General features: G+C 37.6%; 1 protein-coding gene across 2 annotated transcripts in view; it reads right to left on the reverse strand.

Moving 5' to 3' along the window:
- Positions 1 to 290: 290 nt before the first annotated feature.
- The window catches only part of IPO9 (importin 9), a 57,025-nt gene continuing 43,489 nt past the window's right edge, over positions 291 to 13,826 (reverse strand). For both annotated transcript variants that reach the window (XM_020782483.3, XM_078393312.1), the window contains 5 exons: positions 12,970 to 13,103; positions 11,794 to 11,913; positions 9,524 to 9,631; positions 5,859 to 5,935; positions 291 to 4,810 (listed from right to left, as the gene is read on the reverse strand). In XM_020782483.3, coding sequence (XP_020638142.1) covers positions 4,700 to 4,810; positions 5,859 to 5,935; positions 9,524 to 9,631; positions 11,794 to 11,913; positions 12,970 to 13,103 — 550 coding nt within the window. In that variant the 3' untranslated portion in view covers positions 291 to 4,699. The remainder of the gene's footprint in view (positions 4,811 to 5,858; positions 5,936 to 9,523; positions 9,632 to 11,793; positions 11,914 to 12,969; positions 13,104 to 13,826) is intronic.

The following is a 13,826-nucleotide window of genomic DNA, read 5'->3' on the forward strand; positions in this document are numbered from 1 at the left end:
AAAATTATTGGGGAAACAAGTGTGAGACTGGGAGACTATGCGCATTATCCACCTTTGTTATATGGCAAAACCTGTCGTTGCACGTAAATCAAAAGAAATTATGGAAATCAAAAACACTAGGGTGACAATCGGTCTTGGCAAAGTCTAAACGACTTCCACACAAAAAAAATCTGAGTCAGGCCAGGCTCAAGACTTGCTAGGGCATAGTCTACGAAGAGGAGAACACTAGACCATCCCTCCCAAGCAGAGTTAACTATAACGAGGCAATATCTTTATATAGAATAAGAGACTTGTTTGTAAGCTTACAGAATTTATTAGACATCATATACATAAAAGACACAAACACTAGTTATGGATAGCTATCCGTCAGATTCTAGAATTGCATTTTATCTGATCTAATGTCTGTTCCATATGAAATTGTGAGTTCCTTAGCAAGATAAATTCATACAGAAATGAAGTTGCTTGCATTTTCTTTCATCAAGGTTTGGCATAGGTGTACAAGTATCAGGCATTTATTTTAGTAGCAATAAAAATGTGAGGTACTTTTAAAATCCATTCTTCATACACAAATATATTAATAAACTATAAAACAGGGTAATGAATGTATAAGGGATAAAACCAATTTCTAGTATCCTAAATAAACTCTTAATAAGCTATCCTGAGCTATTAACTCCTGAGTGTGCACTGTAGTTTACCTATTTCAAACAGGATGACAAGCTGTGGTTTTTACAGTTTTCTTATGTGAATTACAACCCACATTTTATGGATATATGTCAGAAATCGTGCAAACAGAAGGAGAAACCATTTAAATGGAAAAGGTTTTATACTTGCCCTTGCACAAAACTGATTGTGTCACAGGTCATCTTTAATAACCATCTTTTTTTTTACATTGCTTACTTTGATTTCAGAAATCCTTAAGGCATCTATTTTAACTGTTCACCCTAATATTTTTGGCAAAATAGAAACAATCTTAGAAGTTATAGTGTGTCACACTACTTGACGGTATTATTTTCAAAAGTATAGCTTGGTGTCAATATTTCAGGCAATCCATTTTTCCATGAAGTTTTTAAATTTAGCTTTATGACATGAAGTTACAGGTATAATTTATAGAATACCCCTTACTCACTACATCCTATTGTTAATTCACAAATAGACCCACTAACTCAATGGGATTTACTTTGTTAAATAATGTTTTCTTAGTATTTAATTGTTGATTTAAGCCAGTTTACTCTGGTTGGGACTAAGCAACAGGATACTGGCCTATATAAGCGTAATAAAATCCCATTAACAGATACTTAAGGTGGGTAATCTTACACTTGCTGACTGGATAGCTGAGTTAGATCTGGCTGCAGAGCTAGAGGTTGGGACTGGAGTTCAGTTCCCCACTGTGTATCCCAGAAGAGCAACCTGTGCAATTTTGGGTAAGTTGCACAGTCCCAGGGCACCCCCAAAAGGGAATGGTAAATCACTTCTGAGTACTCTGTACCTAGAAAACCCTGAAGAGTGGACATAAATAATTGAATTGATAGCACACAATTGATAATCTTACACTAAAGCCATGTTAGTCTCAACTAGATTAGGACCATTTGGATGAACATAATTTGTTAAACTATAGTCACTGCCCCTCTCTGGTTCTACTCTACAGGCACTGAACTGGATTAGCCCCTTGATAACAGATCAGTCTCTATATAAACTCATAACAGTACTTTGTAGATACATTTGTTAAAAACTTCACTTGGTTTTGTCACCGAGTGGAGAATGACTCACTGAGTTTGGTCCACTGCTGTCTCTTTAGTTTCTTTACAAGGAGTGTGCATGAGAAAACATGTAGATAATTGATCTTTTGTAGCCCTCTACAGCTGAACAATCGTAGCACTTTGAGAACTTACAGTAATTTGTTTTTAATTCATGCAATATTTAAATGTTCTGCAATGGAAGATGGACTTAATATGATCATACTGACTGGTAATAGGTGGTTTCTTATCTTACACAGAAAAAAGTATATAAATGTTTCTTATTCTGATGTAGTTGAGCATTACTGAAGTTAATAAGCTCATTTAGCTCCGGCAACTAAGACAGAGTACAAACTGCTGCTTATTGGCAAACAAAGAAGAATCAGTGGGATCCAAGATGATCCCAATGTTCAATCATCCAGGAATATCAGTTTCCCATTCACGCATATGCCTAATTTTTATAAATAAGTTGAATAATTGCAGTGGAAGGAATAGCACCTTCCATACAGCACATCTCTAGAGCTTATAAATATTCATTAACTTAACTCAAGTATTTCCACTTCACAATTAAATTATGGTAGGGGAAAACTACACAATAACCCCTCATTTGACTGATAGTGGAAGTTTCTCACATGTGAAATGACATTTTTCTTTTGTACTTCTCTATTCCTGTTTGCTGCACCAACTATTTTTCTTTCTGCTTAGTAATATCCTATATATATCGTAGGCATCAGAATTCAGCATGAAATATATGATGGTTACTAAAATAAGACTGATAAAACCTCCAATTTTGTTTGTGTTATAATGACTCATGGGACCTATTCCTCTATAAATTGTTATTCATAAAATATAAGACATGATCTGAGGGATCTGAACAAAGGTTTATCTAGTTCCTAATTATGTTCGTAATGGCCAACCACTCACCTATAGGCAGGCTGCTAATAGGACATTAGTACAACTGCACCCTCCATGCTATATTTCACAGCAATTGTTACAGAGTCATACTGCCTCTGATACTGAAGATGGCATTTAATCATACAGCCAACTAACTCATTCTGACTGACAAACAACATGGCATCTTACAGCATTGAGTCTCAGGTTTACTATGAAGAAATACTTACTTTCTCTGCCCCAAATCTCTTACCATTCAGTTTCATTAGATGGTCTCAGTTAATAGGATTATAAAAGAGAAAACTCTCTCTCTCTCTCTCTATTCACTTTTCTCCACACTAGACATAATTTAATACACTTCCATCATGTTTTTCCTTACTTTCTTTTTTGCTAAGTTGAAGAGCCTGAAATGTTGTAATTTTTCATTATAGAGCTACTCCAGATTCTCAATCATTCTGGTTGCCTGCTTCAGCATCTTTTCAAGCTTACCAATATGTTTTTCTAGGATTTTAGCATTAACATGGCCCAACCCTTGGAATAATGTATGGCAGATGTAAAGTAGTCTTCAGAATGGGAAGCACGTAACCCACACAAACTAGTTTCAATTCACATGAAATATCTCGATGGGCTGCACAACCTTTAGGTTTGCACATCTGATTCTATAAGATACTCATATAATGCGTAGCTATCTAGGAACTAAAATACGTAATAATACTTCCCTTCCAAGATAGAAAAATAACAAAAATAGCTGTTCAATTTGACAGGGTGTGGGATGAAACAGAAATAACATGCCCCAAGAAACAAGATTCATCCAGAGATTAATTTAAACTCTGTAAAAATTATATTTTTCTAGAAATCTACTTTCAAACTTCTCAACAACGTGCAGCCAACACAGACAAGTTGATGTATTACTGCACCTAATGCAATGAAGAAAAGCAGCTGTCCAATGGCACAAAAATTAATACAGACCTTTTTTCCAATCCAAATTATGACTATATAAGAAAGATAGTCCCTCAAAGTTAATTAAAACAGAATCTGTTTTTCAAAAGTAACTTTAAAAGATTACCAAAAGATACATTTTTCTTCTTTGCTATGTTTAAAAAGAAAGATACCAATGTAAGTTTGAACAGTTTTATTCAATGTCTCCAAAAAGGGAGATAAAGGCAAAGAGGTGTTGTGAGATGCGTCATTGTACTTACTTGCAGATTTGCCAGTAAATGTTAATTTTACTGCCTTATAAAAATACATATACTAATTTATGGACTAACTTAGTCATTTTGTATACTTCTTGTGTGTGAAACAGGCAAAAGCTATTTGAAGATCATATTTATGAAGTAAATAGACAAGTTAAATACAATTGAGATTTCATATAAAAAAAGTTTGGTTGCAAAACCAGTTATCAGTAACCACAGGAACTGAGTTGTTTTTTTTAATGTAGCGAGTCTGCTCAGTTTGGTACCTAGTAGCTTTAGTAAAGAATTATGTAAGTGGTAGAGCCCATGTATAAGCCATCACTTCCATCTATAAATGGAAAAAACGATTTAGCTTAATTTATTTTTGCAGGTTTTAATCCAAGCTGATGTACTGTAAGCAGATTCCATTTTGTGCAAGTGACTATAAAAAGATGTCATCTGCAAGATCAAGATATTTACCCTGTGTAACACAAGTGCGAAGTAGGACAAACTTCTCAGTTTTTCTACACATCCAAACTAGTAACAACCACAACTTCTTCATTCTATAAGTTGTGCCATGAAAAGTCAGTGAAGTGCCTTTTCAGTGGAGGAAACAAAGTTGGTGGCAGGGCACATTATTTTAATCTTCTGGAAAAGCTGATCTGAAAAATAGTGTTCCCGTTGTGCGAATCCAGTGTGCAAAACTCTGTGCACATCTGCCTCTTATTGTTTTGTCAGCCTTTTCTCTCTTAAGCCTACATAGGAGAAGGAACAGTACTTCAAAATTAAGATAATCACGTTTCTAACATCTGTTGAATAATGGAAGATATTTCATGTTCAAGTCACAAAACATGAGATAAAACAGAAAAAATATTGTCCAGGTATGATATCAAAGGTCTCATTTTAAATGCCAATGGTCTGAAGAACTCTTCTCTCATTCTCATTGAGATGGTCTGAGAACATTGCATAGCAACGTTGCTGCGCAAACTGACATAAGAAGTCTGTAAGGTAAGCCTGGAAAGAAGAAAAAGGATAATTACTTCCACTGATTACTATAAATTTATGTACACATGGAAAGATTCTAAAATCTGAGAACTATATATAAAATAGTTTAAATCTTCAATTTTTAAAAAAGAAAAATGGCTAGAGATGGGCAAGAACTGCAGTTTGACAGTTCAGTCCAGTGCCTGCACAGCTGTTCTGTGGGTGCCACACATTCCCCTTTCACACCTCTTCTGCATGCTCACCCATTCCCCAGGTAAAGTGTGCTTCCCTCCTCCTCCTCCACCTCCCCTTCTAGCCGCCCACTCAAAGACAGTGCTGTGGGCTTCCCACTGAGTGGGTGAATACTGGAGGAGGTGGAGGTGGAAAAAACAAACTGCAATTGTTGAGTGGGCATTCGCAGTCATGCTGAGGGGATGGGAGGGGGGAAGTCTACAGTGCCCAACTAACACCTCTGTGGGCACAGCAGCAAATTGGGCTGAACCAGCGAACCATGGTTCATATCAATCTCCTAAACTGGCTTCAAAATTCAGCACAACAAATGGAGGAATAATGCACATTAGCAACTCTTAGTACAGCTTAAACAGAGATCTCTGTATTAATAGGTTGGTACAATGGCTGCATTCCTATTGCTTAGTACAGTAAGTGGAGCTAGAGTAGGCTCACTGAATCAGTGGGGATTCAGTGAATTAAATCCTCATAATGTGCCTACAGTAGTTGTGACTTGCTAAGTAATAGGATTTCAATCTGTTCAGGGCTGTATATTGTCTAGGGGTATAATATGTTTTTTTTTAAAAAGCCAACAGGGCTGTAAGTTATGACAGATGCAGGTTTACTTGGAATATGTTTCTTTAAACCAAACAAAATGTACATCCAAGTAAACATGCGCCAGACTACATCCTTAAGTGTGCATTTAGAATTATAGGAAACCAGCCAAAGATAGCCCTTCTCCAGAAGGTTCCTCATTCAGCGAGCCAAAGTGAGTCATGACCAAATAACATTTTTAGTTGTAGCATTCTCCTTTTTAAAAGGTGTAAGAAAAACTGGCAAAACTGACTACCTGTAGGTCTATCTGATACAGAGGATCTTTCAGTGCATCTGGATCATCCTCATCCTCATCTTCATAGTAATCTTCATCTGCAAAGCAAACCATGCTGAGTGAAGCACAAGGCAGCTACTATACAGTGGTGCCCCACAAGACGCTTACCCCGCATGATGACGAAGTCGCTTGACGATGACTTTTTTGCAGTCGCTCTAGCGATCGCAAAACAATGTTTCCTATGGGGGATTTTCGTTTAACAACTATTAGGTCCGTGCTTCGCGAACTGATTGTTCGCAAGACGATGATTTAAAACAGGTGATTGCGGTTCACAAAATGGCTCCCCGCTGTTTTCCAGACCGATTTTCACAATACAGCGATCACAAAATGGCCGCCCTATGGAGCATCTTCACAGGACGATCAGGTATTTCCCCACTGGAATTCATTAACTGGTTATCAATGCATTCCAATGGTTTTTTTCCCCGCATGATGACGATTTCGCTGTACAGCGATTTTAACGGAACGGATTATCATCGTCATGTGGGGCACCACTGTATTAGATCCCATACTGGCATGGAAAAATCTAATGTACACTTAAAGAAATATAAGAATCTTTATGTTGTTTTCTGATTTTTCTTGAACTTAATTTTGAGATCTAAAGAACTGGAATAAAACAAATAAAACACTGTTATATTTTGGTACTTCTACTGGTCACATTTTCACGTTGTACACTGAAAATATTTTACTTTATATATACTCTTCTCAAAATAAAAAGGTAAAGGTAAAGGTTCCCCTTGACAAATGTCCAGTCGTCCTTAAGTAAGTACAGGTATGCTGTTGATAAAGAGAGCAAACAAATAAGATTTTTTTTAAAAAAAAATCCTCCCCTGATTCCAATTTCTAATGTGATGCTTTTTCTCTCCTTCCTCTGCCCAAACGCCTTTTGTGAAGGTTTCCCATCTCTCTGGAAGAGTGACTTTTGGACCCAAGGTGGCTAAAGAAGTGATGACCTCTTTCCTTGCTTCCTCTTACTGACGTTCACTGTTGAATATTACCCTATACCTACACAACCACTCTCAGACAGCAAATTATGCTTAATGTTCCTCTATGCAGAAGTAATGATTCTTATTAGAAAAACTATCAAACTAAGTGAAGATGTCCACCCCAACCATCTTTCTGGCATGCTATTTTTCTGCACATAGAAATCTTTTGTACCCTGAAAAGCTCCTTTGTTTGGAAGAGCATCCAGTCATTAGTACCTTCATCTATAACGTATAATTCTATAAAAGGAAATCTCCTGCTCCCCCTACTGTATGTGAAAGAGTATTTAGTCTTGAGAGCTTTTATTTGTAATAAGAAATTTCCTGCTCCCTGTATGTGAAAGAGCATTTCATCTTGAGAGCTTTCATTTGTAATTTGTAATAGGTAATGTCCTGCTAGCTGCATCTGAAGGCATTGCATGCGCATTGAGGGAAGATAGAATAATCCTGTTAATTCTTAAAATGCGATATATTATCTAGAACTGATGCCATACATCGTGTAATACCACTGAAGCTTGAAATGGCAATTGTGGAGCCATGGAAATTGGGTGTGTGTGTCCTTTCTTAAGAATATTGCATATATTGCTTGATAAACACCAAACCATGGTGAGAGGTAATAATATGGACTCAGTTCCTGTAAGTATTACTAGGGGGACTAAGCAAGGTTGCCCACTTTCAACTATACTTTTTGAACTATTAGCTAATAACATCAGGAAGACCCAAATATTTGGGGTATGAAGGGCAAAAATGTGTGATAAACCTATTTGCAGATAACACTGCCATTATAATATCTAAACTAGCCAGTTCTCTCTCACATAATTAAAAAATTCTTGAAGAGTTTGGTCTAGCTTCAGGGTTGAAGGTTAATTCTAGCAAATATAAGATTCAGGTACAGTATTTAACATGTCTGGTATTTAACATAGTCAACATCTGACCTAACAGGTATTTCCACAACTAGTTCCTCAATAAGTTATACCTTAAACTATAAACCATTGTTATGTCTAGTTAAACAAACTCATACAATGACAAAATTTGAAGCAGTTGTTATTGGGTCACATAGCAGAAAGTAAGAGTCTGTCTAGGTTGCCTCTTTCAAGTTCTGCCTAGAGGGATATCAGATGTGGCCTTCAAATACTGGCAGCTGTTAAAGTAAGCAAGCACCACATTTTTCCATGTGTAAGATGTGACTTTTTCCTAAAATCATTACACTAAAAATTGAGGGGAGTCTTTTACATGGAAGTAAGCTGAGAACACGGAGATAACAGCCCATACCTTGCCTCTGTAAACAGGCTTCCTTCAATCACGAGGCTTAGCTTCTTTCAGTCATGAGCCTTATGGAACTGACATCAGCTGATGCTATACAAACCAATTGGATCACACCTCACTGGAGGTGGAGCCTGTAGGCTCAGATTCAAGAGGAACTCCTAATGTACAAGCGTTGTGAGCCCAGAGGCTGAATACTCAAAGCTATGTTTTCTTACTTTTTGGGTTAGAAAAGTGGGGAGGGGATGTCTTATAAACATAAAAATATGGTACTATCTCACCCTCTTGGTTTCAAATATTTCAGGTTGTTCATTTTCTTTCCCTTCCAGTAGTAAAGTACAGGCTGCTAGACAATTACCTGCATTTGAAACATTGCTACTAACCTCAGAAAATATCCAGTGGGGGCTGGTTTCAAGACTATATAAACTACTAATCAAATCCCACTATGGCTGTAAATTAGGTCTCAAAATGGTTTGGGAACGCAATTTGGGAATGACAACGTCTGATGTAAAATGATGTAAAATATGGAACAAAGCTTCTCCCAGATCAGTCTCTTCCAAATTTAAGGATCATTCTATTAAGCTTCTGCACAGCAGGTATTTTTCACCACATCATTTTAATTATATCAACACAGAAGTCAGTTCATCCTGTTGAAGGAAATGTGGGAATACTGGTACGTACTTTCATATGTGGTGGTCATGCCCTCCAATCCACTTGTTTTGTTACACAGTTTTTACAGACAGAGAATCACAGGGCAAAAAATCATCATTTTGTCATTACCTTACCTATAGCCTAGTGGGGATTCTGTCCTTACCTTCAGAAAATAATAAACTGCTAATTCATAAACGGCTATTTTTTAATGTATGGCAGCAAGTTTGGAAATTGTCACAAACTGGAACTGGTTAACATACGGAGAAACAGAATATGGCAGAGGTTCCAAAACTTTTCCGACTTGTGGCTCCCTTGAACAGCAGTGGAGCAGAAGGAGTTGCAAGGGGCGTGGGGCAGAACAGGAAGCAAAGAAGCCTAAAGGAGCCAGAACTGGAGCTGGAAGAGCAACAGCAGAAGCAACAGCAGCAGCTCAGCAAAGAAAAAGAGAAAACTCTGCTGCGCTGCTAACTGGCTTGGTGTGGTGCCTTGGTGTGCCATGAGGCACCACAGAGGTTGCAGTGCACCACGGTATACACTTTGGGAAGCCCTGGAATACGGCTTATTGCCCAATATAGAACAATTAACACACCAGTTCAATTAAACAATCACATTCCCAAGATGACTTTTCCACACTTTTCCTTTTTTATGTTAATAAGAATAACAAGACTTATTTTCCACCAGCCTGACTTATTCTTTTAATAAATATGTCTTTAAAAAGACTGCTGTACTCACCATATTTGTTTGTAGCAAGAATATCTGACAATAACTGTCCTGTTAACCCTTCCTCATCTTCCTCTTCATCATCTTCTTCTTGATCTTCCCACATATCATTGGATTCCTCTATTTAAGTGAGAGAAATGGTTATGCCAAGAAACTGTGATATGTGGGATTGCTACAACGCTTATTACTCAAATATAAAATTTTAACAATAACAAGGAAGCATATTGCCCATTTTTATGCAAACAATATATTATATAAAAATAACCGTTCAGTTATTACAGTAAATAAATGTACAAAAGCCCTAGGTCAGACACTGGAATACATTAAAATGTACAGTATGTTTTCTTTCCAATACTAAGCACCTGTAGCAAGAAATTAATACCACTGTGATTTTGTATGTTCTGTTGTAAAGTAATCTTTGTTTTTAGGGTCAGGGAAGTAACAGTACTTCTAATTATATTTGAAAACATTAACTCTGTGGAATATTTCTGGTCACAGATTGAAGAAAATGGCACAGAATATCCAGGATATCAACGGCACATCTGGGCACAGTACTCACTGATAAGAACTCTCATTTCCTAAACACCGTAAACTGCCAACTCACTTAACATCTACCAAAAGTTCTACATAGCTATGAATGCATTTAAAAATGCTTGTTTTAGACTACTGAACTCATATTGCATGTTATATACCATCAAGTCATAATTAACTAATAGCAACCCTAATAGGACCTTCAAAGTGAGAGAGACATTTAAGAAGTGGCTTTGCCAGTTCCACACCCGCACTCACCCCCCATGAGCTTCTATAGCCTAGTGGGGATTCATATCCAGGTCTCCTGAGTCCTGGCACATCATTCTATCCACTACACCATACAAGGTATCCACAATGAACTTATGCAATGCTGTAATATACCATATTTTTCCATGTAGAAGACGCCCCTCCAATTTTGACCTTTTTGAGCCTAAGTGCCCAATTAAATGGGCACCCTCTGGGCTGGTTCATCATCCGGAGAGCAGCCAGGGGACGCCTTTCCCCCCTCCCCAAATATAGGCAAGGCCTTCGCCCAGGCTTCCTATGCTGCACTCCACCCCACTTATTCTCCTGCGGTGCCACAGTTGCAGTCAACAGGCAGCAAAGATTTCACACTGAGCGGTGGCCAGGCGCAGCTCCTCCTCCGCCTCTGCCTCCTGATGCTGCTGTTGCCACTTGAACACTGCCTCCAGCGCCACTCGCAGGCTCCCTTCGGGCGGGGGACAAGGCAGTGGTGTGAGTTCCAGCTGAGCCCCGGCAGCAAGCAGCACTGTGCCCTGCACTGTTTCTCCTCAGCTTACTTCCGTGTATAAGACGACCCTAAATTTTTAGTCTATTTTAGCAAAAAACAGCATCTTATACACAGAAAAATATGGTAGTTCTACAGAAGGAATTATCATACACTCATGTATTACTGTACTTTTCCGTGTATAAAATGACACTATTTCCTTAAATAATCAGACAAAAAATTCAGGGTCGTTTTATACATGGAAGGCAGCCGCTTTCCCCTGACTTCTGTGAAAATACAGGGGTTAGCAAAAAGGAAGGGAAGGCTCCCTTTGGGTAAAGCAGCTGTGAAAGGGCTGCACAATCGCAGTCCTTTGATCCTGAAGCCCTTTCATGGCTGCTTTATCCACCTCCTAAGCCCACGGGGCTTAGGAGGTGGGTAACACAGCTGTGAAAGGGCTGCACAATTGCAGCCCTTTGATCCTGAAGCAGCCATGAAAGGACTTCAGGATCAAAGGGTTGCAATTGTGCAGCCTTTACCCAAAGGGAGCCTTGCCTTCCTTTTTTGCTAAGCCCCGTGACTTTGCAAAAGGTAAGGAAAAGCGGCGGTCAAAGGGAGCCCTTTGATCCCTGCTTTTTCCTTCCTTTTGCTAAGCTCCCCGGCTTAGCAAAAGGAAGGGAAAAGCAGGGATCAAATTTTCTAATTTAGGGTTAGAAAAGGGGGGTCGTCTTATACACTGGGTTGTCTTATAAATGGAAAAATACGGTAGATAACAGTAATATCCCACCTTTTCTTCCAGCGAGCTCAAGGTGGCACATACTTCTTTTTCATTTTGAGCGTTTAATCAGCCTGTGAGGTACATTTTACTTACAGATGACAACTAATACAATGTATGAGATGGATGGAAGAATGAGGATTTTAACTTAAGAGCTTTCAGCCACAATCTGACTCACTAACCACATACCATGCTAACTAGACTGAATGCTAATTGTAATAAAAATGAAAAGTTACAGCAACACATTACCTTGATTCCATTCTGCAGCTGTCTGCCGAGAAGCATTTGCTTCCATTGCATTAGAGAGCTCATTTATTATAAGTTTTAAGATTTTAACCAACAAAGGAATGTTTGTCCAACGTTCAGGATCTGAGGGGCACAGAAGTATATATTAAAAATCAACAACTTAATGAAAGTCAGTACAATTAAATATGTCACACCTGACTGAAGGGCATTTCAAAAAGAGACAGAAAACAACATTCTAAACTCTTTTCAGCATTTAATATTCAGCCTGATTCCTTCTATTCTTATTGTTTAGCCAGTTATCTCTTAGTTTTATCGCCAGCCATCCAAATTTGGCCACTCTGTTTGTTATCTCTTTGTTCATCACTAAATATGGTTAGGGTATAGAGATGGTGAAGATGTGAAATTTACTGCATCTGGACAACTGTAGATCTTTTGACTACTCAACATAAACATTCACTTGGTCTCCAGTGGTGTTAACAATTGTGCTAAATTCCCTTCTGGCAACTGACTGGACTAGTAAAGTAGAAAAGCACAGCACTTTGCTTTGTCAATCCAACTAGTTTCTTAATTAGGTACGGAAAAAGGAGCTTTCATTGCAAACACAGACGTAGATCTTCTACATTAATTCAAATTAGTTTCAAGGAAGTACCTGTTCCAACTATGTCCACAGATTTATTTGCCTGAAGTATTCTATATCCACATTGCATCATGCTTGTTAACAGTTCAGAGGAAAGGGAGGGAGGATCCCCTTTTTTGTATTATCACCCACATAATGGGGAAGAGTAGCTGGGACAGCAAAGGAGGAATACTCATAAATGTCATAGGTTATTATTCATGCATATTAAGGGCCTTTGTTATGAATATGATGTCAAGATTTTTTTAAATGCTGGCAATTTCTGTTGGCTTAGTAAAATGGTAGCCAGCACATCAAATTCTTATTATAGTTATTTTTATATGTATGATCTTCATTGTCCTCTAGCCTGAATTACACCAAAAATATAGTCAGTCATATGCATACAGAAACACTTGAAAGATTTTTCTGCCACCTGCAGTATGCATTTCTTGCTAGTAATGATGGAACTTGCACACGTGATTAGAAATCAACCTTCTTTTAACAGAATTGTGTAGGCTTCTTCCACCATGTGTGAATCACTACTGAACGAATTTTTTGACACTCACTTTTGGCTGCTTTTGATCGTGTGCGTATTCCTTCTTCCATGTTAAATATTTCTTCTCCCTTTACTCTGATATCTTGCAGACGCTTATCATCTGTATTGATGCCATACTGAAGAAGTTTACACAAGGCTACAGAGCTGAACATAATAAACAAATAAAAATAACACAACTATTCTTCACTAATCCTTGCATAAAATGTATCTATGGAAAGCATTAAATACAGAATAACAAGGATTAAGCCAAACATCATCCTCTAGCATCAGCACATACCATCTAGATCTTTAAATAAAGGCTAACTCATAGTTTTCAGCTAGGTTTCTTTCAGTCACAGCAGTCAAGTACAATTTTTTCAAAACTGTCTGTATCCAATTTTAGATGGTAATTTGTTAGTGTGCAATCTCATTAAAAATATTCTATAATTTTACATTGTTTACAGGTTACTGTGTTTTGCCATACTGCCAAAAGAATCTCCCATATAAATGAAACAAGCATGGATGATTATAATTCAAGAGTTACTGTACAAGTTTTTTATGATTTTCACTATAAGGGACACTTGCTATCAATGTCAAGAATGGTTCAACAATATTGGCAGCTTGATCTCACTAATTTTATCATTTAACAAATTAAATAATATTAAGAAATGAAAACAACATAGGGTAGAACGATACAAACACTTCACGGACTTGAGTCTACTCCCCTCTTCAATAGTTATTTTAGGAAATCTCTACTCTTCCTGTTTCATAGCTTTATTGTTGATTGGATTTTAATGTTTTATTGCACACTTTGGTTGTATTTTGGATTTAACTTGTGCTGTAAACCACACTGGGAATGTTTATAAAAAGTGATACAAATGACTTGAA

This window comes from Pogona vitticeps, chromosome 4 (assembly GCF_051106095.1).
Source record: "Pogona vitticeps strain Pit_001003342236 chromosome 4, PviZW2.1, whole genome shotgun sequence".
In the NCBI taxonomy this organism is placed as follows: Eukaryota; Metazoa; Chordata; class Lepidosauria; order Squamata; family Agamidae; genus Pogona; species Pogona vitticeps.